The sequence below is a fragment of the Cavia porcellus genome, unplaced genomic scaffold, assembly GCF_034190915.1.
Source record: "Cavia porcellus strain 051 isolate PalLab524CR breed Dunkin Hartley unplaced genomic scaffold, mCavPor4.1 scaffold_10, whole genome shotgun sequence".
In the NCBI taxonomy this organism is placed as follows: Eukaryota; Metazoa; Chordata; class Mammalia; order Rodentia; family Caviidae; genus Cavia; species Cavia porcellus.
In genome coordinates this window covers 80,247,818-80,275,526 of record NW_026947493.1, presented here as the reverse complement: position 1 = coordinate 80,275,526, position 27,709 = coordinate 80,247,818, and the positions used below count along the sequence as shown (strand labels likewise).

General features: G+C 45.0%; 1 protein-coding gene across 1 annotated transcript; it reads left to right on the top strand.

Annotated features, from left to right (window-relative positions):
• Positions 1–3,167: 3,167 nt before the first annotated feature.
• Positions 3,168–26,544, top strand: Rad21 (RAD21 cohesin complex component). The gene is made up of 14 exons (XM_003479833.5): positions 3,168–3,377; positions 9,799–9,973; positions 13,703–13,832; positions 15,022–15,121; positions 16,474–16,580; positions 17,218–17,424; positions 17,825–17,950; positions 18,264–18,386; positions 19,517–19,740; positions 20,586–20,745; positions 21,468–21,616; positions 22,761–22,910; positions 24,099–24,182; positions 24,881–26,544. The coding sequence occupies exons 2-14, from the start codon at positions 9,830–9,832 to the stop codon at positions 25,070–25,072; spliced, it is 1,896 nt and encodes a 631-aa protein (XP_003479881.1). The 5' UTR covers positions 3,168–3,377; positions 9,799–9,829; the 3' UTR covers positions 25,073–26,544.
• The last annotated feature ends 1,165 nt before the right edge of the window (positions 26,545–27,709 follow it).

The following is a 27,709-nucleotide window of genomic DNA, read 5'->3' as shown; positions in this document are numbered from 1 at the left end:
GTGGTTGAGAGAAAGAATAAAATCTTTGCTACTATCTATAAAAATCAATTTAAAAATATTTACAAACAGAAATACAGCACAAAACACTGCTACCAAAAAGAAATATTATCCTGAGTTGGACATGGTGGCACACACTTGTAATGCCAGCATTTTGGAGGCTGAGGCAGGAGGATCACTGCAAGTTCAAGACCAGCATAAGTTGCATAGTAAGGTCAAGGCCAACCTAAAGTACATAGCACGACCCTGTTTCAAAACACACAGCAAAAAATTCTAAATATAATACCAAGTGAGAATAAAGAAACTGAATAACTCGTAGAATGTACAAGGAGAGCAGGGAAGAATTTTGGTGAGGTTGGGGTGATTGGGGGTGACCTTGCTCTACGCAGGCATGGATAAGGTAGAAAAAGGAAACTCTAAGAAGTCTCACATTTGGACCTGTAGGATTTGTTAAAGGGTCCAGGTTATACATATGTGAGCTAATTATTAAATTGCATAGACTGATACACTGCCATCCAGTTGAGAACTCAATAAAAACGTCAAATTAGCTTGAGAACAATCACGTCTGCGGAACGCAAATGTACATACTCTTTTCTTTTTGTCTACATGTTAAAATGATGCAACAAGAAGCACCAACTGCAGCAATGAAGCAGTAAGCCAGTCTGCTGAAGACACAGAGCAGGAAGACGCTAGTTATGTGAGTCTCTGAAGTTACTAAGGAGCTGCTTCCTCCAGATGTTTTGTTCCATGAGATTGTTAAACATCTTTTTGCTCTACTTCTCAAACCACTGTTATCCGACTCATTTATTCTTTTCAGCAAAAAGCATTCTGCATTCATGTATGCCTAGAAGAGAGAATTTGTATTTTTCGAGGTCCTTCAAATAGGCCAGGTATGATTTGAAAGTTCCTTCCTCACAGAACCCACATACCCAAGACAAATACACCAAGACACCTGTGTGTGGACATCTGCAATTCTTCACTTAATAAAGGAATTTTTATCTAGAACATGTAGTATTGACACCTGCCTGCCTATACAGCACCTACTTTTGGTAGCATCTTTGGGTCTGTTGTAAGATAAATTTCCTCTTCAGGGAATCTTTATGGTACACAGCTTTGGGTGGATCTCAACATATCTATTTTTTAATTATTACTTGTATCTTGGTTCAGATATGATGGAGGTTTTGTCCTCAAAGGAATCACACCTACTGCTACTCTGTATTGTGTAAAGAACCACTTCTGAAATGTTTCCCATTAAGCCATCTTCCCTCTATGATACCAGTTATCAATGTATAATCCATTTGGTCCAATTCACCTTTACCTTCCTTTGCCATATGAGAACTCCACTATATGAACATTTTCCCTTTGTCAGCAGGAGCAATGTAGGAGCAGGAGCATCAGAGAGACATTGTTCTGTCTAGATGTGGCCCTGATGTTTCATGCATTCATAGGTGGAGTTGTTAAAATGTGACTAAATCATAAGGCTGCTAGAGCTAAATGTGATGTTCAGAGGAAGGCCCTGCTAGAAAGAGGAAGTCGCCTGGAGATGTGACCTGGAAGATTATGTCCTCCCAGCCCAGCTTTCCCTTCCCTCTCGGCTTCCAGCCACCATGATGTGAGCAGCTTTCCCCACACAGCCCCTTCTGTCATGCTGTTTTGTGTTTAAGCCTGCTAAACACAGGCTGAAGGAGCCAAAATAAACCTCTCTTCCTGTAACTTGTATACATCAGGTATTATGTCCCAGCAAGGAGAGAGTGGTTTAGGCAGGAGCGTGACAGCAGGGTGAAGGGGCTTTTCTTGATGGATTCTATGTATGGTTTTTGCTCTGCAGCTCTGAAGTGCAAACAGCCACGTTCGTTAGCTTGTGCTAATAGAAAGAGTTAAGAATGAAAATCTAATTTCCAATTCATGCATTGTCGGTGAATATAAATGATGAATAACTCATCGAATTGGTTGGCTGCAAGAGACCTAGAATACATTCTGTGAATCTTGTAAAATCTTACCCAGGGTTAAAACCCATGTCTCAAACTCATCAGTAAAAACTTTTTTCTTATGGAGATTTCCTATAATAAACTTACACAGAAGCAGAAAAAGAGGCAGAGGAAATTAAAAATGATCTTCCATATACTCTTAACCTTTGACTTCTCAAACTTCAACAACTGTAAGCTCACAGGCAATTCTGCCAACCTGTTTTATCCCCATTTTCACCCGGTTCTCTTGCTTTGTTGTTTTGAAGCATGTCCCAGATACCTGGACTAAGAAAGACTAAAGCTCTAATTTAAACCCACCCTGTCACAGTTCTAGTTCAACAAATTCACAATTACTAACGTAAGCAAATACAGTTACTTGATAACTATCTCCAGGAAGGAGGAGAGAGTCTGCAGCTAACTCCTGCAATAAGAAATCTGACTCGACACCTTAGTACAAGGATGGTATGTTGAGAGAAGAGGACAGTCATCTGTTCAAAGGAATCAAACTCAGCAGACTTCGAGAGCTGAGAATGTACAGTATGCAAAGAAACTACGAAAATCCTGGCACAGGAAGGTGGGCTCAGGATTCAGAGCTGAGTGTAAAATGAGTCTACACTCAAAAACCAGACACAGTGTAACGATTTCTCCATCCACACCAACTCTTCATAGTACAAATAAACACCCGTAAAAAGTCTTAGGACTCCTGCCCAGGGAATCCTCGCCCTTGCTGGAGGGCGAGGATTATCTCACTACTAGTGCCCTATGGCAAACAGAAGACCCTATAAATACAGGTTGAATGAATGAATCCCTACATTTTAAGGAGCTACTTTAAAGTTTTTCCATATCCTTCGTCGTTAACCAGTACGTTACATGAATTTTTTTTTTTTTTTTTTTTTTTTGGCTGGGCGCACATAAAACTGTACAATGACAGCTCTTTGAGACAAGCGCAAAATTGAAGTCTTCCCTTGACACCGTAATGCGAAGCACTGCGCGTGCGCTATTTGCCAGGTCCGCCACCTTCAAAGACCCTCCAGCCAAAGAATCACCTCTGCGCCTGCGTAATTTGCCACTGCCCAAAAGGGGGCGGGGTCTAAAGAAGAGGAAATGGTCATTGCGCTTGCGTCGCAAATTGTGGAGAGGCGCAGACTGGCTGCGCAGGCGCATCAGGGCCGTTTTGACCGTAAACATCCTGCCGATTTGAACCGAGGATTTGGGCGGCAGGAAGAGCCGCGGCGTAACGGCCGCCATCTTGTTTGTTTGAGTGAATCGGAAAGGAGGCGGCGGCCGTGGCGGCGGCGGGAGCTGCTCCGAAGCTACACCTCACCAAGGCTCCCCCCTTTCCCCGCCCCCTCCCCCGACCCTTTTCCCCCTCCCCGGGTCACGCAGTCCGCGCGGCTCCCCGCGGAGCTCCAGGTAAGGGGCTCGGCCGCCCTCCTGCGGCCCGGCGCCCTCCCCCACCGCTTCCCGCCGCGCTGCCGTCGGGGCGGACTCCGGGTCGGGGGCGAGGTGGGGCGGCCCCGCCGGTCCCGCCGTCCGGAGCCCCGCGCCCCAGCCGTCCTCGCGGCTCCAGCTGGCTCGGGCCGGCCCCGGGGACCCCCGCCGCCGCCGCGGGGCTGGAGCCGGAGCCGGGCCGAGGTCGCAGGCGGCGGACCGCGCGGGCCCTCGGCGACAGATGGGCGGAGGGCGGGACCGGGACCCCTGCACCCGGTCCCTCGGAGCGCACCTTGCCGTCCGAAGCGCCGAGTTTCCTAAAGACCGGAGCGGTCGGCGCGCCGCGGTGCAGCTCCTGAGCCCGCGGACCCGCGCGTTCAGGTCTCCCCGCCAACTTCTCCTAAACTTTGCGCGCGATCGAGGCCGTCGGGTGTCGGGCGAGCGCCTCGGTGCCGGCGCCCAGGGGCTCGGCGGGGGCTCCGCGCCCCGCGCGGGGGTGACACTCGGCACCGCCGCTTCCTTCGCGTTTGCAAGGAGGAATCGCTCGCTTGAGGTCGCTTCGGCCCCGGGTTTGTCGGCCACCGTGAGCGTGGAGAACCGCGCCGGTGGGTTTGGGGGGAAAGGCTTGGGTTAGAGATCCGCCTTCCGGGCGCAAGGTGGCATTTATTCTTTGTGTACCGTATAGAGTGATCGTTGCTTTTCGAAAAATCCCCGTGATTTTCTTTTTTTAAATGAGAGTGCAAGCCAGTAAGTTCTGTGAGCCTGCAGAATTTTGGAGACTTCCCTGAAGATGGCTTACCTAAGTTGTAGGATCATTGACTACCTTCGTTTTTAGTCTTGGACGCCACTAACGAGGACGTGTGTCACGTCACTTTTGCCCTTTTGTGTGTTGATAAAGGCGGTATATTAATATATTGTATAATACAGCTGACTGAGGGTGGTCTGTGGTTATTTTTTGAGTTGAAAACTTGTGAATTCCCAGTCTAACCTAACACGCGGACTATAACAGATCTTACGCTTTGGTAACTTGGGAAATGTTCTGATCTTGAGAAAATAACTGTTACGTTTGTCGTGTTATTAACTATGAGCATGCTGACTGGTTGACATTTTGCTACAAGATGTTTTTCAAAGTTACTGTGGCATCTGCTGTGGCACTCACTGTGTTAGGAATGCTGTTCATTTTCGTTATTCTCTTTAGTGGGTATTATCCCCGCTGCGTAGTCGAGAGAGCAAAGACTCCTGTGTTAAATAACTGCACCATTAAAAACAATTAGGGAGCTAGCAGGATTTGAATTTAGGAGTGTTTGATTATAAAAGCCTTTGGTCTTATGGCAGAGCTAAGAATACGTTCTTTCCCTTTCTTTATCCAACAGTCCCCAGAAGGAACAGCTCGTTCTTCCCTGGATTAGGTATTCATGTTGTCTAGAGTTGATAAATTAGCAAGTACCATCCTTCATGTTTTTATGAAGGGGAGTTGAGGCGCATAGAGGTTAAGTAGCTTAACTTGCTGGTTAGTGGTAAAGCCATATTAGTATGTCTTGCCTCCCAAGTGATAGTTTCAACTTTGATTAGGTATGTGTGCCCAGTTGAAAAAAAAAATTGACCAAACTGTAGAAAGATAGGCCTCTTGCGCTCTGCCTGCAGATCCACTTTCCAGAGGTACTGTAATTGCTGTCACCGGTTTATGTCTGCCCAACAGTATCTAATGCTTAGGATAGTGTTTGACTCTTCATAAGGATGGATCCCACATGGGAGGAGTCAACCAACCATGGATCAGAAAATACAGCCATCCATTGTTTTAATAAACTTCTTTGCAGATACTGAGGAAGGGAGGGGGTCACCCGGTGAAGGTCTGGGACCCCTGAGTCTGCAGGCAGCATATTTGCTATCCTCAGATTATGGTTAGCAAGTTGTTAACAATGAAGCATATTAAAGTATGTACATTGTTTTCTTAGACATATGAGGTTGTATGCTTAATAGACTACAGTATTTTGCAAACATGACTTTTACAAGTACTGGGAAACCAAAAAGTTCCTGTGACTCACTTATTGTAGTGGTCTGGAACCAAACCTACAGTGTCTTTGAGGTGTGCGTGGATTTAAGTAATAATAAAAGTTAAGGGTCACAGTGGCTTACAGTTCCACTGAGGTTACTTCCAGCATAGGGCTCCCCCCTCCCCATGCCCAAAGTCCAAGTACACCAAAGTCTGGGCACTCAAGTCTTACAGAAAACAGTATAGTATTTATATATAACCTATACTTTATCTTCTTTGTATTGTATAGAATACCTAATACGATGTAAATGCTTTGTAAATGTTGTCATGTCGTTTAGGTCATGATGATGAGGAAGGTCTATCATTGTTCATACTGGCAGAGTGGCTTATACCTTTTAACACTCTGGGAGGCTGAGGCAGGAGGATCACAAGTTCATGTCGAGCTTGGGCAGTGTAGTAATTTAAGGAGACCCTATATCAAAAAGATTTTTAAATAGGCCAGAGACATAACTCATTGTGAAAGTCTTAGGTTCCATTCCCAGTATTGCCCTCCAAAAATTTTATTTTCCAATTTGCAGTTGGTTGAATCTGAGGATGTGAAACTTGAACTTACTGAAGTCCGGCTGTATATACTTAGAGATAGTAAGAGCCCCACACACGTGTTTCTTTGCCTACCCTGGAGATTTTTCTTATTAAATTTAATATAATTTAATGTTATGTTTCCTTGTGTGGATATTCTAGTTTTCCAGTCACTTATTGATGGTCAGATAGGGTTTTCCGTTGTTGGGGCTGTGCAGTTAGAGGTGTTGATGGATGCTGAAATTCCCACTCTACTTGTGTGTTAAATACTGGTGAGTCTTGCTTCATCCTCATCTTGGCCCTGTTTTCCCCTGCTGTGAAATGGGCCAGTATCTACCATACAGCACAGTCAGATGCATAGCAGTTGGTGTACTTAGTAAGTTTTCTTGGGGGGCGATGTCGTACGTGTGATTCATGTTACATGCATGCATCTCCTAGGACATGTTTTACATTGATGAATGTCAGTTTCTGCCCAGGAAGTGTGAGTATGTGAAACTTGCATTAGATCTTGCCAAATTGTCCTTCCTAGGGGCTGCACTAATTCACACAACTGCAGTTCTACTGTGCAGTCGTCGCTGAAGAAACCTGAGCTTCAGTTTGACCTTGGTTCTTCGGACTAATCAAAGAAATTGCATTTATTTTGGGGTCTTCCTTTTGGATTACTGAATGATGGGAGACACATTTTATTTTTTTAGAATCAACTGAAAAAAGTTACTGCTTTAGAAAAAAAATTGATTCCAAAAACGTTGAAGTTGCTATGTTCTACTTTGGTGTCTAATGTAGTTTTCTCATAAGGTCTTTTGTAAAGGATTACCAGAATTCAGACTCTTAAACTTACAGAGATTAACCAACGTTTTTTTAAGATTGGATAAAATCGTTTGAAAGGGCAACACTGATTACATTGTCTGTAGATACAAGCTGCTAGTGGGTCCCCCACAGCTCCTTTTTGGCTCAGTTTGGTTATGGGATGATTTGCTCTTGCTAATTGTTTCCTAGATTAATTTTAGCACAGTTCTGCTTTCTGAACCCCTCACTCCCCTGAATCCCTTTGAGCAGGCATCTGTTTAGGAATCTCTGCCTCTACATAGCTGGGATATTTTGGGCATAGTACTCTGACCAGCAGCTGAGGTGGTGGCTATAAGCTGCTGACACCTGTTGAAAAGTGCCGGTAATTTTAGTTTTTAAAACCTCTAGAATTTTCTGCATATGTCAATTATGAGATAGCTTGGTGTATCTCATTTGCTTACTCATTGAGCACATACTTAGTAATTGTGGCAAACAGTGTTTTCAAAGTTTTCTGTTTATTTGGAACAGTGTGTTGCTGCTACAGGGAAGCTTGGGGCTTCCATTGTGACAGTGTCTTATGTTTCTAAGGACACGATTGCATATTGGACTTCTGTAGAGTTCTCTGGGTTGTGTTTGCTGTAGGAGCAGGTTAAGCTTGGCTTTCACCAGCTTTTTGTGGTCACTTATGAGCACTGATTAGAGCATAGGAGCCTCTCCGATTACGAGCATATTTCTAAGCTTTGTGTGTCTTAGTTCTTAGATTTGGAAGAAAGGTTACAGCATTAGCCAGTAGATGAAGCCTTTTCACTCAGTCTCTCTAGAGAAAATTTTCTGATTATGAGATTAATATTGTCTTGGCTGCTGGCTGTGTTGGTTCAGAAAAATAGAAATTTCAGGTTCCTTTGTCAGTAAGTGATGGGACATGAGAGGGAAGGCAAACCCGACTGCTCTGCAATTTCCACCACACCCTCCCTCCCATAGACTTGTGACACGCACAAAATCTCTTGCCTCTGGTATGCTTAATGCAAATTCTCTCTTTAAATCCAGGGAGAGGATTGTAACTGCAAGTACTGTAAGCAAGTTCCCTTTGAAATGTATGGTTCCCTTTCAGGTCAAAGCATGGCAATTACAGAGTTATTCTGGATCTTTCAAACTAATACAAAAGAGATCTTATATACTCACCAGCAGTGTAAGATTGGATCCCACCCACTTTTCCTTATCTTGAGACTTTGATGTTGCTGCTTGTTTATCTTAGCTTCTGGATGTGTGGTGATAACTTTTTAAGCTTTAGTAAATTTGCATTTTCCTAATAAATTAGCAAATATCTTGTGTCCTTGTTTGCTGTAAGTATGGCCTCTTCATTTCAGTTGCTTCTTTCCAAATTGGACTTTTTTTTAACTCTTAGTCTTGAAAGTTCTTTACATTTTCTAGATCCAAGTTTTTTAATCAGATAGTATAGTATGTGATACTTTTTCCCAGCTACTATCTGGTCTTCGTTGTCTCAATAAGACTTTTTCCAAAGCAAAAGTTACTAATTTGATGAAGGCCAGTTGAGTGCTTTTCTGTATAGATTGTATTTTTGGTGTTAGGACTAAAAATTCTTGACTAAGCTTTACGCACCAAGAAATTTTCTGTAAAAGTTTTATAGTTTTACATTGGAGTCTGTTCCAATTGGAATTTTTTTATATAACCTTGAGTGATTGAGGTCACCTTTCTTTTTGGGCGGTGGTGGTGGTTTGTGTCTGTCCTGTTTTGCCCGTGGGTGACAGTCACGCCCGCATCACTTGTTGAAGGCGCTCCCATTGTTTCTCTGAACTGCTTGTGCATTGTCTGTGCCTGGACCCTGTGTTTTGTCCCACTGACAGTGAATCTCTTTCTGCTCTTACCATGGTGTTACCTTTTGTCGTGACCTAAATCTGAAATAGGTGGGCAGTTCTTCCTGTTTTACTTTCCATCGGTGCGGTAGCTTTTTCCAGCTCTTTTGCCAGTCCATACACATTTTAGAGTAATCTTTTCTAGAGTTGTGATATCTCTAAAATTTTATTAGTTGTGTTAAAGTTTCATTAAAACTAAATGCACACTTAGACATATTGCCTAGCAGTTACAGGTCAGGACATTTGTCATAGAAAACTAATGTTCAGGGTAGTCGTGCATGGTATTTACAACAGCTTTGTTGATATTAGGCCGGAACTAAATGACCGTATAGCCTTTAATAGCCGAATGACAAATTGTGGTCTATTATTCTCAAACAGAGTGGGACTCAGCAGTCAAAAGGACCATGCTCTTGATAAATGCAACAAGCTGAAGGGACCTCCAGCGTGTTGTGCTGAGACCAAAAAGTCACGTGTTGTATGATTCCATGCTCTCAAAATGAGATGTGTAGACCGGCCACAGTGTGGGTACCTAGGCTTAGGGACAGTGGGTGCCAGGGCAGGGTATGATGCTTTCGTGGTGACAGAACAGATCCACGTCTTACAGCAGCAGCTGTGCAGACACCACACATACACACACCCTGGCCAGTGCTGTGGCCCTACGTTTCGCCTGCACCAAGCAGGAGTCTGGTTTTCCATGCTGCTGTGGTTGTGTACACTGTCACCACTAAGGTGAGGGCACCTGTCCTCTCTGTGGGGCTGCTCTGCTGTGCCTACACTGCCTGCAACTGTATAATTCTTTCATAATTGAATTAATTATAAGTTATTGTATGTATTTAAGCTTTATTTCTAAAAAAGCAAGTGTTAACATCTTATTACAGCCATGGACATATTAGAAAAAATTTCATTGGCAGGAAATTTTTCTTTGAAAAAGGAGAGTTAATGTAAAGTTTGCACTACTGATTTATCAGACTGAAGTTTTCAGGCTGCCTTTCATTTCTTACGTATTAATACACTTTCCCTCGAGATGAAAGCACTAGGGTATTTTGTATAATGCAGGTATCTTTGAGCCTTTGTTGTTCCTCCTTTTAAAAGCAGGAGCCTTGTGTTTGCAGAGGCTTGCTTGCTTCAGGTCTCACAGGGTACTTAGCTTAACTCTTTTTTCTCTCTCCAGGTTTTCTCCTGTTTCGTAGTGGACCAGAACAATGTTCTACGCACATTTTGTCCTCAGTAAAAGAGGGCCCCTGGCCAAAATTTGGCTGGCGGCCCACTGGGATAAGAAGCTAACCAAAGCCCATGTGTTTGAGTGTAACTTAGAGAGCAGCGTGGAGAGTATCATCTCGCCCAAGGTACGTCTGCTATTGGTGCTGCTGTGCAGTTTGTTCAAAACAGCTCTTCAGGTGGTCTGTTGGTGTTTGTTGGAAACAAGGAAAACCTGACTTCTCAGTTTTGTTTTGCCTTTATCACCTCTAGGTAGGTATGGCTATGTATGTCACAGTTTGATTTCTTTTTTAAAATTCCCTGATTACACAGATACTTTTATTTGTTTTAATGGCAAATAAGTATAACATACACACTACCGAAGTATTTTTATAATTAAGCTTCTAGATGTTTTTGCACTTCAGGGTGTAAGTATTTAGAAATTTATAAAATATTCAAAGTGAGGGGCTCATTACATTTCAGGCCCCAGATTCACCTGTCTGCATCTGTAGATGGATGCTAGAGCAAAACTCTTCACAATGCTTGCTTTACCTCAGCCTCGCAGCTGCCTTGCTGGTTCCCTGTCGCCAGTTTTGTGCACTGGTGTATCCTTGCCAAGGAACACTTCTGCGCCAAAAATTGCTCCCTCCCAGTAACGACCTCTGACTTCCACAGGAGCCTTGAGGAACCCTTGTTGACTTCTGCAGGTGTAAAGCAGTGGTTTCTACACTTGTATTTCACAAGTAGTATAACTTAAAGCACTGTAGAATCTTTGCTTCACCAAGAAAAGACATTTAAAGCACGTAAGATACAATTGTCCTCTACTACGGTAATTAGCACTATATTGAAGAACACACATGTTGACATCAAAAATGTGAGAATGGCTCTCTCAAAGGAGCTATCCTTAAACCTGCTATATCTATATCTTAAACCCTTTTCTTGTGCCTTGTGATTATACCTGTACACAATTCCCTCATGCATGTCCTGTAGTGAATGTGTTCCAGCTCATAGCTGTGGGAACCAGCATTGGGAAATACTCTTCTTAGATTTGCCAGTTTAGGCACAGTGGGCATGAGGTATTCAGTAAAGATTCCTTATTGTTGGAACAGTTGAATCTCAAGAATAAGGCAGCAAATATAGCAGAGACTGGGTCTGAATAGTTTGCATATTACTAAGGAAAATGAGCCAACCTGAAAAGCCTTCATAGAGTACGAGTCCAGCTCTAGGGCACTATGGAAAAAGCAAAACACTACAGCTAGTAAGAAGATGTAGAGTCAGGGAGAGAAGGGAGGTATAAACAAACTTTTCTGCCTTTTACTGTGATTTGTGCACATATTTGTCCAAACTTACAGGATCTACAAAACCCAGAGTGAATCCTAATGTAAACTGTAGACTTTGGGTAATAGTAATTTTGGTATAAATTTGTTAGTAAAATAAATGTGCCACTAAATGGGACTCTCCATAGTAGAGAGGCTCTGCATGTTTGGAGGGGAGTAGGTGAAAACTCTCTACCTTTGCAGTTTTGCTGGGAACCTAACATTGCTAGAAAAAAGCCTTTTTAGACACTGTATCACAGCTTTGGGCAGAGCTTTTCTTGCATGCAGTCTTAAAACAAGTCATATAATGCAGGTTTATGTAAATATATGTGTGAAAAATCTTTATGTGTGCACATAAAACATATACATGGAAAAGCATAGAACATGTGCTAGACTATTAAAGGTTTAGTACTGAAAGATCTACAGGTTGTTTACTTTCTTAAAAAATAACTATTTACTAAACATTTCTGGTTAAGTCTCTTCCACCCCCAAGCCTTTCCTTAAGATCAGTGTCGAGGAGTTGGTAGACAGTGGTACTCTTCGGACCCTTGGCATGCATTAGTAATTTGCTGTCTGAGGGGGTTGTGGCATCTTGATGATGAGAAGGTGCTTGAGAGCATGATGCTGCATTAGGTGTGCTCCTTGAGCAAGCGTGTGGCCAGAGGAGAGCTTCGTGAGAGAGCTCCTCTGTGGCGTCCGTCGGCAGGGTGTTGCGAGTCCTTCAGGCCGACGCTTCACTACATGTGCACAGTGCTGGTACCCTGTTGGGAGCACTGCAGCGGCGGAAGGCAGCCTGCGCACAAAGCACCACAGACAGCCACGAAACACTCCATTGGGGTAGCGGAAAAGGCAGTGTGTGTGCAGGAGTGAGTACGTGGCTCACTTTAAGGTTTTTTAAACTCCTGTGAGTGGGGTTTGGGTGGGTCTTCCTATCGCAGTAGGATATAAAGGCGTTTCCACAAAGTCAGCTGTTGCGAACACCTCTGATGCTGGCTCAGCCCCTGGAGTAGGTCAGACTGGTGGCTTGGATGCGCCTCAAGGCTTGCGCGGTCTCCCTTTCTCCTGTTTGCCGGCTCGCAGAGCCTGTCGCATCCTTTGCAGAGCTTTCTGTGGCTTGGCCTTGGTCTTGCTTCGATTACGGCATTCTGCTTCCCTCGCTCTGCACAAAAGCCCCAATGCCGTGTCTCATTTTACCTGCCCTGAGCCAGACCAGTCCCGAGAGGAAGCTTTTGCCCACACACCAGTTTGAGGAAGTTGCTAATTCTAGACCAGGTAATGACAGGGACAGGCAGAGATTTTCTCTTCCTTCGTTTCGGGTCAGTGAGAAGACAGCATGCGAGTAGGTTCTGTTTCTCCGTTCGGAGCAGTACTTTGCTTGGGAATTTTTTGTGTTGGGTTCATCACTTTAGGTCCTCCATTGGCTCACAGGTATGTTACAATTTGAGGTATCTGAAAGTGTATAGCAGCAAACTTTATAGTTTATACTGTGGTTCTCAAGTAACCATAAATACAGAGATAAGAGTTGCAGTTAGGTTCCTTATTGTGCCATGTACTACCTTTAAAACTATAAAACACGTTTTACTTTAAAAGTAATGTAATGTATAATTGGTCTACATTTTAAGCAGATGATTAACAGTTTTGTTACCTGACAGTTTGGTGAGTTTTATGTCATGATACGAAAAACTACGTTGGGAAGTTTGAGTTCCTTTTGTCTAACTTGCCATAAATTTTGCTTGTAGCCCAAGGAATTGTGAATATTGCTTTTTAGACTAAGTGCTTGTCTCTTTTTCTCATTGAATAATGATTCTCACACCGTGTACATTAGCATTGGTCAAGATCTGTCTTGAAATTAAACTGAACAACAGTGAACTGTATGTTTTCTGATGAAAAAAAGATGGCTTTGGTATTCTTTGCATTGCTGTGTTTTTCTGTCAAGTAATAAATAGAAACATAATGGGAAGTGGTTTGAAAACCACTGTTACTGAGCAAATTGGAAATAGGAAGATCCAGGATAAGTGCTCCCTGCTCAGGGCTGCTGGCCCGTGCTTGTGATCGAACCTCAGTTCCAGGACTGCCGGGCACAGTTGACGCTGCCCGTACAGGGCAGGAGAGGGCTGGGGGAAGCTGCTCTCAGACGCCCCTGGTGCCTCACCTTACTTCTCTGTTGGCTGAAGTGCAGCATAGGTCACTCGGTTGCATTAGCAGAGAGGGATGAGAGCAGCATCCTTCAAGGCTGGGGACGTTTGCTTCGGAAAGAAAACCAAGTGAGGAGGCCCTCGGGGAGCAGGGGCCCATTCAGGTCCCGTTTCCCAGCTGCCTTCACAGCTGGGTCAGTTCACCAGTTACTGCTGGGTAGTCTGTTTCGGGAAGGGAGTACTGAAGGGATTTACTGGTCAGCACTAAGAAATCAAAGCAGGTGATTATGAGGTAATAGGAGTAAACACTAAAGAGGTATAAAGAAAATGTCAGCAGCTCTGTATACAATAGCACAGAAATACAGGCTTTGAGCTGTAGTTACCTCTAAAAACATTAAGCTATGCTAATATTGCTGTTTCATTCCAGGTAAAGATGGCGCTGCGAACATCAGGGCATCTCCTGCTGGGGGTGGTGCGAATCTATCACCGGAAAGCCAAGTACCTTCTCGCAGACTGCAACGAAGCGTTCATTAAAATAAAGATGGCCTTTCGGCCAGGTATTGCATTTCACTTTCTTTTTTTCCCCCCTAACCTTTGGTATTTCCATGTTTTATTGGAAAATTCTTAAACACATATTGTAACTCAGAATATTGTTTTATTTCCGTAACAGTGCAAGGTACCCTTCAAAGATGGGTACAAGCACAAGAGACTTTGGAGGAGGCAGTATTCCAGGGAAACCCACCTGAATTGCATCTACATGAGGAATAATTATTTTTCACTTTTCCCTGAAAACTTACATAAAAGTGATTTTGAAATATAGACAACTTGCTGGGCATGGTGGCTCACGCCTGTAATCCCGTACTCGGGAGGCTGAGGTCGGAAGATCGTTGCGAGTTCAAGACCCACCTGGGCTACAAAGTGAGCTCAAGGCCAGCCTGAACTGCATAGTGAGACCCAGTCTCAAAAAGACAAAAAAAAAAGGAATATAGACAACTACTTATTATGGAATGGTTGTTTGTAGATCAGAAAAGAGGTTTTAAGATTTGTAATTTTCCCAAGTAATTTTAATGTACTTTTAAAATCAAATTCACTTTTAATGTATTAGAGTATTTATCTGAATTCACATATTCTGTTAATTTTTTAAGCTTTGATGAAATTTTATTTAAAATCTAAATGTATGAGATTCTTTGTTTCCATTGAGGTTATATTCTAATACTTCTGTTTCAGTATATGAACAATAAATGTTTGAGATCTTAAGATTTTCTTTAAAAGTAAAATATTTAGGCAAAGTACAGTGTTTAAATGATTTCTAACATATGGTCCCTGAGTACATTTTATTTAAATAACCGCTTTTTGTTTGTCTTTTAAAGTAGTAGATATGTATTGTGGTTAGCTTAAAATGTCCTCTTTTTTCCTTCCCTTACACCCCTGTCATTTTAAATTTTATCATGTAAATTTTTCAGGATAGTGAAGATTGTGCCCCCACTTTGCCTAAAATAACCTCCTCCTTCGCAGTCATTTCTTTCCCCTCATGACTTTCATGTTTAATTAGAAAACTAGTATTGATAACTAGTGCTTAGGCTTTTTTATGTGGAGCAGGTGGTGTGTGCCTTGAGTACGTGTGCTTCACATGAGATCGTTCTCAGAGGCCCTGAATGCGACCTCAGGAAGTCCCGCTTCTCCTGCCTCCCGTCCCTAGGGCATCTGTGGACAGTCAGATCTTCAAGCTTAACTTTCCTTTTCCAGGTGTGGTCGACCTGCCTGAGGAAAATCGAGAGGCAGCCTACAACGCCATCACATTGCCTGAAGAATTTCATGACTTCGATCAGCCGTTGCCAGACTTAGAGTACGTGTTCTCTGTCTGTGTCTGTCTCTAGCTCCTCTTCCTCCTTCCCTCCCGCGGTCCACTGGCTTCCAAGTGTACAGTTTTGGTTGCAATGTTTTTATATGGAGTTAACTAACTAAAGTATGTATGCTTTTATTGAGGATAAGATTTTTTAAATGTAAAATGTGTATCTAGAAAGTGTTTCTTCTGTAAGAAAATTGGTATCAACTTGTGAGGCAGCTAGGATATGAGAATTCAATTACTGCTGAGTATTTTTTCAGAGGTATACATTAAAGTTAAAACCAGCCGTACTCCTGGCCGAGCTGTACTCAGAGCCCGTGCGAGATTGTTTGTTTTTAATACACCTTTTTGTGAAGAGCACAAAAAGTCATCGTCACCACCCCCGCAGAGGAGAGAGTGGTGCTGAGCCGGAGGCCGTCACAGCAGAGCATTGTCTCCTGCTTCTTGGCTCCCAGGGTCCAGGGCTGCAGGGCCTGGCCGCAGCTGACAGCAAGGAAGTCCTCTGTGCCCTGCCCACTCTGCTTTTTGAGGTGATCTGTGATTCAATCAGAACAAGTGTTGGTATTTCATCTGTTTGCCCATTGTGTGTTAGTATTGGACAAGATTTTGCTGTTTTACTCTTTTCTCTACTTATACCTGTCATTTTATTTTAAATTATTTTATCACAACAATTTTTAAGCACAGCTAGAAGAGATTAATTAGTATTCTAAGCCTGGTGTCAGTTTGTCAGTATATCACTAGATTTTTTGTTTTGTGTTTGATTATTTGGTGGGGGAGAACTGTTTGGTTGGTTCTTGTGGGGTTTTGGGGGGGGGGGTTTGTTGTTGTTTTTAAGATCCTACAAGCTCTGTATCTCTTCTGTTTCTTTCCATTTATGCACCAACCAAACGTGATCATCTGTTTTGAAGAATTTATGTTCTGGATTTTTCCAGTAGCATTCCAGAGTGGTGTTTAACATTGTGTATTTTTTAAATTAAGAGGTAATTAGTATATTCATGGACAGGGAATCTGGTCTCAGAAAAGTCAGGTAACCTGAGTCCATGCAGCTGTAAATGGAGGGACCGGCCTGATGCGAAGCGAGGGCTCTCTGGAGACTAATTGTTTCACCCCTCTACCGTGTCTGTACCATCCTCTGTTAGAGATTTCGGCTTGTGTCATCATGGATTCTGATGGTTTTCATGTTAGAGGTACACAGTAACTTCCAAGTCAGCCTCAAATTAATTTTGAAATTTAAATACGAAGCTCCTAAAACTTGGCTAGCTTTAAGCATAGAAAGAACTAAGCTATTTCTCCCTTCATAAATGCATTACAGTTTGGACTTGACACTAAAGTGGATTTGAACTCGTTCACAGTGATATCGATGTGGCCCAGCAGTTCAGCCTGAACCAGAGCAGAGTGGAGGAGATAACCATGAGAGAGGAAGTCGGGAACATCAGCATCCTGCAGGAGAATGACTTCGGTGAGGACAGCGGGCTCGCCATCAGTTCCCACCCAGCTCTGTTGTGTCCCAGCTAGCGATTTCAAAGGAGACTGAACTGTAACATTTTTACTTACTACATACTACATTCTTATGACAGATAGGCAGTAAAATTTAATTTATTTTTTCAGGGAAAGAATCTGTCTTGCTGTTAGCAGAGTAAGCATCATTTCCTTTAATAGACCAAATGTGAGTTCATTTTTTGCCTGCTCTGCTCCCCATACACAGCGGTAGAACTTGTAATTTGATGTATATGGAAAAGTCCCAGCGTTAAAATAATATTTACTTTTTAAAGTAAGCATTTGGACCCATTAGTTGATTGGTACAGCCACTGTTCCAAGCCTTGGATATTTCAAACTTGATACCAAACCACATTCTTGCCTTGATGAAAACTTGTTTAGCAGAGTTAAAACTGTAGAAGGTCAGTGTAACCTAACATACCTGTGTGTTTCCCTAGCACATTTAAGATAGCCTGAGTTTAGAGTAAAGTCTGATGATGTTATCTTGGCCCCCTGAGTTGCAGAGTTTAAAAGGGCAGATAAGACAGATGTGACATCTCATTGTAACACAGCATTAACTGTTGTCTCTTTTAACTGATGGCTTTCTGCCATCTGCCCAGGTGACTTTGGGATGGATGACCGTGAGATCATGCGGGAGGGCAGTGCTTTTGAGGATGATGACATGCTGGTGAGCACCAGTGCCTCGAACCTCCTCCTGGAGCCTGAACAGAGCACCAGCAACCTGAATGAGAAGATCAACCACTTAGAATACGAGGACCAGTACAAGGACGACAACTTTGGGGAGGGAAATGACGGCGGCATCCTAGGTAGGGCACCGGAAGTCCGCTGTTGGGAAGGAGCCCTTTATTATCGTGGTATTTGGAGCATTGCTAATTCTGTGTCTGGAGTGCCTGCCAGGTGCGCAGGTGTGAATTATGATCGGGTAGTTCAGTAAAGGTTTTCTGTAGTGCTAATCTGAAAGTGTTAAAACCTAACTTCTGTGACAATGCTTGTCTCAGAGTTCTAAACTCACTCATTTATGCTGCTCCGTGCTGCCTGTACTAATGCATTTTTCCATACATGAACTAGAAAACAAATGAAGGGAGGCTTTTCCACGTGCTGTTCACACAGTACTTCTGCGAACTGTCTTGGAGAGAAACAAAGGCAGTTAAATCTCCCGTCCTTTTGCATCTCCCATTCCAATGCTGAGTGAGTCTTCTGTTCCAGATGACAAGCTTATCAGTAACAATGATGGCGGCATCTTCGATGACCCCCCGGCCCTCTCTGAGGCGGGCGTGATGCTGCCGGAGCAGCCTGCGCATGACGACATGGACGAGGACGACAACGTGTCGAGTGAGCGCTCGGCTGTCCGCGGGTGGGGGGCTGCTCGGGACGTCCAGGAAGACCCCTCGGAGGGCACAAGTCTGCCGCTAGTGCACGCTGATACCTGAGGTGGGGCTCGGGACAGTCACCACCTCCGAGGCTCTATGTCTTTCTCCCATGCCCTGCCTTGTCCCTGTGGCTTATCAGCCCGGGGGAGCAGCCTCAGATAGAAGTGCGCAGTTGTTAGTGCCAGTGGGACTTCTTTCAGTCTCAGAGAGGGCTGCTTTTTCCCTTGGTGGGTAAATGTGTTCTCAAGCCTCTTGTGACGCGTTTGTTTTTGTAGTGGGTGGGCCCGACAGCCCTGATTCAGTGGATCCTGTTGAACCAATGCCAACAATGACGGACCAGACGACCCTTGTTCCCAATGAGGAGGAAGCCTTTGCCTTGGAACCTATTGATATAACTGGTGAGCAGGCTTTAGGGTGTGCAGCGGGGAACTGAGGATCCTCCTGTCCCCTCGCCTGCTGCCCTTGTGGAGGACAGCTAGAAGGCGTTTCCCTTTGTCACAGACACCTTCGGAGAGTCTGTCTGCTGTCAGAGTGCGGCCTGAGTGGTCGGTAGAACAGCTCTCCGGCTGCTGTAGAAGCACAGAGCAGGTCCTCCAGTGTGTTACCTGTCAGGCATCAGCAGCTCCTGTGCAACAGTTAGCAACCATCGCAGCTTGCTTTACTGTTCAGTTGTCATCTAGAAATTCTAAATGCTGTAAATTTTGGGCTGCAGTGGGGGAAAATCTAAAAATACTCTTTCAGGAAAAAGTTTGAGTAGCAAAGATTCTAAAAAATCTTCCTTTTAGTGCTTAGCAAACATTACTTAATGGATGGCTGCTTCTGAGCAAAAACAACTCACAATATATGAATTGTGACTGAAACTAAAATGGCTGGTGGTGTTAGAGACGGCAGGGTTGCCGTGTAAGAACTGCCCCCAGGAGAGGTGGGCAGGGGACACCGAGGTGAGAGACTGTCAGTGTGTTGGACTTTTTTACCTCGTGTCTTTCTGACCCTCATGCATGTTTTATATATAAAAATTATAAAGCCTAACGCCTGACAGTGAGATGCTCAAGCAATTTATTTAATACCGTGAGCTTCTCAAAACTCAGCATCATGCTGCCCCCTGTGTAAGGTTGTGAGGATTAGAAACAACCAGAGGACGTGCAGCGGAGGGAGTTCCAGCTCTGTAAGGGGAGTGGGCTTTGCTTTACTTTATCCAGCAGCCTCTACATCTGCCAGGAGTCATAGCTTCACCTTCGCATCTAACAGGCTTTACAGCCACGTGTGCGTGGCTGTCTGTGCCGCGCACGAGCGTCAGCATGCCAAAGGTCTAGAACTTTCTCTACGTGCATAACCCTATTTCCGATTTTGAGAGTAAAGCCTCCGTGACCCAAATAACTTTCTCGTGGCTATGCGGCTAGTAAGTGTCAGAACGCAGTACTCTGGTGCTTGTGTTATTTTACTCAGTGGTGCTTCAGGGAATCAGTAAGGCTGGCAGTGTGTTTCCTGCCAGCCTCCCACAAAGATGACCTCCTTTTCTTTATCCTAGTCAAAGAAACAAAAGCCAAGAGGAAGAGGAAACTAATTGTTGACAGTGTCAAAGAGTTGGATAGCAAGACTATTAGAGCCCAGCTTAGTGATTATTCTGATATCGTTACAACCCTGGATCTCGCTCCGCCCACCAAGAAGTTGATGATGTGGAAAGAGACGGGAGGAGTGGAAAAGCTGTTCTCTCTACCTGCTCAGCCGCTGTGGAATAACAGACTACTGAAGGTAACACCTGGTGTGCCTCCGGCTTTTCCAGTGGTAGCTCTCTTAATGTTTTCAGATAAACTGACTTACATCACCCTAATGCATGCTGTGCTTCAGATCTGCACTCGCCGGGTATTTTCTGAATAAAACATGAGATAGCTCTGCTTCTCCACAGTCCCAGACTCTGGCTTTAGGAGAATTTTTGTCACTCATAGACACTTTTCTGTTTGCACTGGATGCAGATTTTTTCAAAATAAGGGTCAGAGGCCCCTGGTAAGGGAAGTGACACTTAAAAGGTGACATAGCATGGGCCCTGCCTATTTGACTGAAGGCTGCAGTCTGTGGCTGCGGTGCCCACAGCAGCACGGCTGTGAGGACGCGGCTTTTCATTGGAAACACTCACAGCGTTTGGAAAAAGATCCTTGAAAAGATTTACTCTTTGATTCAGCATACTGTGGATTTGAATTTTTTTCCTGACAAAGTAGTGCTTCAAAATACAGGAAAGGCCACTTGTGGGAAGATGATTACATTGTGATCAGTTACAATTTGAGAAACCTAAAATTGTGGTGGCTTACGTGTGAGATACTCTGTCTCACGTGCCCAGAGGATTATTATGCAGCCATTAAAACCATTCAAGTAGGGTTAGTAAGTTGTACCGTTAGGTCTAAAGTCAGTTAAGTTTCTAGTTTATAGAGTAACAGTTTTCAAGTTTTCTAAAATAGCTACATGATGTGAAAACTTGTCTTTGAAATTGTTTTAAGATGGAGTGAAGTGTCCATCATGCTGCGTTTAACTAGAAATGACAATGGTGGATTTTCATGTAGTAAAATTTGTTTTCAGATAAATGTGTTACTCTTTCCTAATAGCTCTTCACACGCTGTCTTACACCACTTGTACCAGAAGACCTTAGGAAAAGGAGGAAAGGAGGTGAGGCAGACAATCTGGATGAGTTCCTCAAAGAATTTGAAAACCCGGAGGTCCCCAGAGAGGACCAGCCACAGCAACACCAGCAGCGTGACATCATCGGTGCGTTCCCTTGGGGTGTTTGGCTTCCCATTTACCTTTATTGCCAAAGTAGAAGTGCGGAATGAAGGAGTAGGCTCAGATTTGTGAACAGGGACACGACGTGGCTATGATGGCCCTGTTGGATACATAGGGACAGGTCTGAGGTTCAGGGGTGGCTGGGTGACAGTGCCATTGCAGGGATTCCCAGCCCTGGACCGAGTCCTGGTGCCCTCTGGAGCCTGTTAGGGACTGGGCCACACACCAGGCGGTAGGTGGGGGCGTGCAGCAGGCCAAGCACTGCCTGGATTTATGGCTCTTTGTCTCCGGAATCACCACCTGAGCTTTGTCTCCTGACAGAGGAGAGGTGGCACTTGATTGTCCTACCACACACGGGGCGTGTGAAGTCTAGGTTGCATGCTCACCAGGATCGAATTCCAAAGCCATTGTCACATGCACGCCCTGTCTGTAGACAAACTGTCCCACTGCACCAGGCCTGGACCTTGGTGTCCGAAGTGTCGGGGACGCTGTGCTGAAGCATTGTCCTGCATCAGTCTCGGGTGCGGCTTACCTTTTAAGGCCTTTTCCCGCTGTGTGTACTGTGTGAACTGTGTGAGGGGACCTGTCTCTGTAGAGCTGCACTTCTCCCGGTTGTCGTTAGAGAAAGTAGCTCTGTGTATGTCCTAGTGTACAGCCTTGGTAGCATTCAGAGCTGTGTGCTAAGGCTCTCTGTGGGTCACCTGCAGATGAGCCCATTTTGGAGGAGCCAAGCCGCCTCCAGGAGTCCGTGATGGAAACCAGCAGATCAAACATGGATGAGTCGGCCATGCCCCCACCGCCACCCCAGGGCGTGAAGCGCAAGGTTGGGCAGGTGGATCCGGAGCCCGTGATCCCCGTAAGTAGCAGGAAGGGTGGCAGGAAGTGTCCGAAGGGCCTTCTGCAGTGTCGTGAGTTAAGCGGAACATGACAAGGAACAGGGCCGAAGAACGACGGCTGCTGTGGACGTGGCCCCGTGGTTCCGGAGCTGTGCTGGGGCTCTCCTGCAGGAGCCTTGCTTCACAGTGGTCCGAGACAAGCAGCCTGGGCGGGGTGGAACCGCGGCTCTGAGCTGGTTCCCGTTTATGTGGCAGACCCTCCTGTCTGTCTCTACTGCAAGGCAGTTCTAGGTTAGCTTACTGAACAACCAGCGTCAGCTTCTCAGCTGAAAACATGGAAAGCAGTGGCTGAGGACTCCATTTATATTTTGGCTACCATTGCATTCAGGTATATTAGAAAAAGGAGGTCTGCTTTAGTTCTCCCCAATTTTAAATCTGTAGGATAAAGTGGAGGGAAGGAGGCTTTTGGTAACTAGCTCGGCCTGCAGGGAGAGCTGTGAGTAGATTGCTCTGCCACTTGGAAGAACCCTGTCTCTGCCCTCTGCTGGCAGGGACTTGTCGTGAGAGTGTTCTTCCCTGTGAACTCAGGAATAGGGACAGGTAGGGTAGGTGACTAAATGCCTTGGTTGAGATTTTGATTTTTAAAATGTTCTCTACTATTAACCTCAAAAGGAAAGAAATAACAGGAAACAAGCTCAGAAAAACCATATCATTCCTATTATTTGCTAGTATAAAAGTTTGGGAGTCGGAACTTAAGATTTTAAAATACATTTTAATAATAACTTTAAAGACAGTCTTACGAGATGTTAGTAGACCAGACTCTGCTAATGGGTTGTATTTTTAGTTTTTGTTCTAAATGTTCTTGCATTGTTTTATTTTTGTTGTTATTTCTTTCTTGTTTTGGCTTATTTTTCTACTTCAGAGTTTTTCAGTATTTGATGTCTAAAAAATATAAAAATGAAAACCTTATGTTTTAAGGTAACAGTTAACTTTCTTACAAGCTACTTTAATGTCACTGGACAATTTAAAAAAAGACTATTATATTTTTGTTTGTGGGAAGCTGGAAATAGAACCCTAGTATTTCCTGCATCCTGAAAGTGTAGCATGTGTGTTTGCATGTTAAAGAAGCTACCTTTCATGCACTTCCCTGGTGCTGCTTCTCAGCCTCAGCAGGTAGAGCAGATGGAAATCCCCCCTGTAGAGCTTCCCCCAGAAGAGCCTCCGAATATCTGCCAGCTGATCCCAGAGCTAGAGCTTCTGCCTGAAAAGGAGAAGGAGAAAGAAAAGGAGAAAGAAGACGAGGAAGAGGAAGAGGTGAGGCAGCTGGAAAACAGATACCTGGTGGATTTGGAGTTCCTGTCCAAACTAGGCAGAACTCCTGACCGTTTTACTTTTAGTGTTGGGCTAAATTGGGTGAAGTGGAAAATGTTCACCTGGGATCCAGATGCTTAATAGCATGATGGTCACAGGCACATCCCATTTAATGCCGGCACTTTGTGGCCTTGAAGGGACACAGGCCGCCCTTGTGCTGCCTGCTCGCTTGGCTTCTCAGGTGCTTGTGGCTGCTGTTGATTATCTGTGGTCAGTGGTCAGAGCTTACCGCGAGTCTCATCAGCCTCAGGTATAACATCCTCTCTGTCTGTGGCCCAGAAACCAAGTGACAAACATTTTCCATGTGTCTCTAGATTCTGGCTTCGTTTCAGTGAGACCAGGCTAGGGCGTGACTCGTGAGTGTCAGAAGGGCTGACTTCCAACAAAGCTTCGAGATGCATTTCCTTTCCTTGGGGTGTCTTAGTCCATCTGGGCCCTTCAGCCACAGAGCTCATGCTTGCTCTTCACTCGAGCACCGAGTTGCATGGGGCCCCCAGTGCTGAGCTCCCAGCTGCGCAGTCTCTGTGCCTGTCTCGGTACCCAGTCGGCTGTAATACTGCTGTGCCATCCGTGGTGTCTGAGGCTGCCGGCCCTGCCATTTGGAATGTGGGTTCTGGCGTGGCGGGGCGGGGAGCCCGGCAGCTGTTGGCCCAGCCCCGCAGCACTGGGACTCACCAAGTCTCTGCGGCACTCTGCCCGAAGTGCAGCGCGTTGCAGATGAGAGCCCGCTTCTCATGTGCGGTGACATCCGCCAATACTCAGCCAGTCAGCAGGCACCTTAGTGTGGTGCCAGGGACAGCCCCTGGAAATCATACTGCACACACAGGTAACAAGCATTTAGCTAAAGGAACCGTCACACTGGGAGCCACCGCTGATTTATACTCTGGCATAGATTTGTTAACAGAGGAACTGGTAACAAGTCTGATGACCAACAGTGTCCCGGGACCATTCTGTGTAAACCGCGTCCTTCCACAGCAGTGCAGAAGCATAGTTCAGTGCAGGGTTTGGGTGCTGGGGCAGGGCTTTTCTTTGTCACCAAAGAGGGACAAACTTTCTAGAGCTTTCAGGTAATGCACAGTGTTTTATTTTGCAACAGAGTAGCTTTAATGGGCTTTGGGGGTCTTCATTCAGGAAGAAGATGCGTCAGGGGGTGATCAGGATCAGGAAGAGAGGAGGTGGAACAAGAGGACTCAGCAGATGCTTCACGGTCTTCAGGTACGTGAGGAAAGCCCACAGGAGAGGCCTCACCAGACCCTGTCGGCGCAGCTCCCCCTCCCCTCAAAGTTACCTGTTACGATGGGAAAACAGACCTTTATGGAACTTGCCAGAACTACGTCATTTTAAAATAGTCTCATGGAATACAGAGGCCGGCCAGCCGGAAACATCCAGAGTACTTTGCCTTGGTTTTCCTGGAAGGCAGACCTGTGGCGATACTTCAGGGAAGCCCTTAGCGTGACTCCCTGAAGCTGTGGAAGGGGATGTAGCATCTGGCATTGGCTGGGCCTGCGGCCTTGAGCCAGGTACAGTCCTCAGGTCTGTGAAATCCCCAGCAAGCTGCGCTCGCCATTTCCTAAACCAGACGCATGCAAGGTCTGAAGGATTTCATGTTTAATTTGGTTGGGTTTTTGTGTTTTGTTTTCACTTTTAAAAACTAGTACAAGTGGTAGATTTTGCCTGTATGTCACATTAGCTGTCCAGAGAGATGAATGACATCATGTGTGGGAGCAGCTCTGCTTTTCTGGACTTCGCTTTGCTTTTGGACAGACCAAAATAACGCTCTGGCCTTTATCTTCCCCATGAGCATGTAGTGTTCCCCCAGTTCCTGACAGTGTATAGTTTTTCCATACCAAATTGGCACCCATTTACTGTGGAGATTCCTATTACAATTCATTCTTTTTTGAATTTTATTTCAGCGAGCTCTTGCCAAAACTGGAGCTGAGTCTATCAGTTTGCTCGAGTTATGTCGAAACACAAACAGAAAGCAGGCCGCGGCGAAGTTCTACAGCTTCTTAGTTCTCAAAAAGCAGCAGGCGATCGAGCTGACGCAAGAAGAGCCCTACAGCGACATTATCGCCACCCCCGGACCAAGGTTCCACATCATCTGAGGAGTCACCCGTGAGACCTAGTGTTGGTCACTAGTGTGTGCAGCTTGCCCCGTGTGCGGGCACACAAACGCTTTGAAAAATTTTAGATTTTTTTGTCTGTACAAAATCTCTGCCTTTTCTTTCATTTTTCCAAGTGTTTTTAATTCATGGATTTCATCTTTAAGGGAAATTGTTTATAAGGGTTGTGTTTGTGTAGCAGTGGAGAAAACAACACCCCAAGGACCCAGAAGATGATTTTAACAGTTCAGAACAGATGTGTGCAATATTGGTGCATGTGATAATGTTAAATAACTGTCGAAAGTCATGATTTTTAGTTCCCTGTTGCTGCGTCAGGAGGAAAATGCCCGGCAGTGTAATGAAGAACCGTGGTATGTGTCGGTAAGAAAAGGTGTCTTCCCATCAGGAAACCAGCAGTCTGGCCGCCCTGTGCGCGGGGACGGCACCCGCAGCTAGACAGTCGCCCCGAGGCCAGACGTTTTAGAGTGTAATTGATGAGGAGCAGGAGCCTGTGCGTCTGTGTGGTGACGGATCCCGTCAGCCACGAAAAGATGGGCCTGGCACGACGGAGAACATGCCGTCATTCTGTTGCGACTTCATAACGAACTTTGCTGCCCTGAACTCTTGTTTTAGTGCAGATCCAAAATGACCAGAATAGACCTGTTCAGGTGGAGTAACTTAAAAACACTTAGAGCTCTCCAGGAGCTATAAAGAGAGTTGACTGTTCAGATCATGAAAATAGAAATTATTCTGCCGACTGGAGGGGCAGACAGGTGGGACATTACACATCAGGTGGGCTTCACCCTTAAGCAGACAGTGCTGTAAAAACTAATTGCTTCTCTGATATTTATTATAAATGTTAGTACTGATCTCTTCCAATGCTGCACACTCCTGTGTTTGGAACTTTATTTTAATAGCTTTGCAACCGAAATCCTGTATCTGGTTTCCTGTAATTTAAATGAAGAAAAACACATCCAAATAATGGCTTTATTATTTTAACAGACCAGATAGCACCAGAAATTATGAGACTATTAATGATTATCATAACGTCTTAACTTTTTAGAGCAAAATTACACTGAAAGTTGTCTTAAGTGTTGGCACTTTTGTGGGGGAAAAATCACTTTTGAACCTCAGACTTCAGTGTATACCCAGTTATTTAAAATTATGTGAAATGCTTTAAATTTGAGAACTCATAATTACTGTTTTAACGATTCAGTTTTTGAGACTGGTAATTGTATAAAATTGCTATTGCAGTTTTATTTTCAATATTATGTGCCTGTAAACCATGGTCCTCCCCTTTGTAAAAAGACATTGTAGATAATTGAATGTTTGATTACTGAAAGGTCATTAATTTCTCGTTACACATTTTGTTAGTCTGGTTTTTGTTGCTTATCGGGTTTAATATTGTTCTTGGAAATAGTTGATGGTATGTTATGTATAACTTTTCTAATAAAAGTTGTGTTATAAGCTGTTAATTTTGGAGTGGCAGTTACTCAATTGCCGGTGTTTACCAGAAAAAAAAAATGGCTGAAAATATTAACATGGCCCAGGGTTCCTTTGTGCACCTTACCTGGAATAATTATCACAGATGAAGCGCAGGGAGTCCCTGTGACTGGTGGGTGCAGGGTAGCTCTAGCCTGGCATAAAAGGCTACGCAGTCTTGAACCAGTTAACCTGGGTGAGATGCTTCCAGTGTATGGATCTGCAAACCAGAGTTCTCTGCCTTCATATGGCTTACATTCTGGTGTGGAGCCAAAAATCCTAAGCCAGCAGCCTGGAACATTAGGACGGGCCGTTACAGGCAGGGTGCTCAGGACAGGCAGCGGGGAGGTGAGGTTCCAGGAAGGAGGAAGCAGTTTGGAGGTGGGTGTGGTCAGCTGCAGAGTGGAGAGAAGGGCCCGCTAGAGGGGCCGTCCCTGACTTGCAGAGGTGAAGGGAGGCGCCATGGCTGAAGCAGTGAAGATCCCGGGAAGTGGAGCCGGAGGCAGTGAGCCGTGTCGTGTCTCTTCTCCCATTGCTGAGATGAAACCCCAGTCAAAGCAGGAAAGGTTTATTCAGCTCGCAGCCTGTACAGGTTTCAGTCCATCATCGGCTGCGGCCGCGGCAGGGTGGCTTGGCAGAGGGACATCCAGAAGAGAACGGTTCATGGCAGGCAGGTGACAGCAGAAGCTGGCAAGCAAAGCAGAAGCCGGGCCACTGTCTCCCCTTGTACCCAGGCTACGGCGACTGAGTCATTAACCGCCCCCTTAATGCTACCACTGTACCCTGAATCTCACACACTGAATGCAGCTTCTGCAAAAGCCTCGTGACTGCATGGGGCTTTGGGGGGGCAGCTAGACAAAGCTGTAACTTCGTGTCCAGCAGGACTTTTCCTCATTGCTGCCCCCTTCAGTCACCAGAGAGCTTCTAGAAGCACTGCTCTCCGGCCCCACTCCCTGTGGAATGTTCATCTGATTCTTCATCAAGCACACAGGTTTCGGGTGGAAGGAACTTTGAGTCCCTGTTAATCTGAGCAACATTGCTGACCCGGAATAAACCCTGACGATACCACCATGACCCGAGTTTATGAACAGGTCCCCTGGGTAGAGACCTGGTGTCTGTGGTTATATGGGCCAGGGTTTGATGCTTCAGTCTCTGACC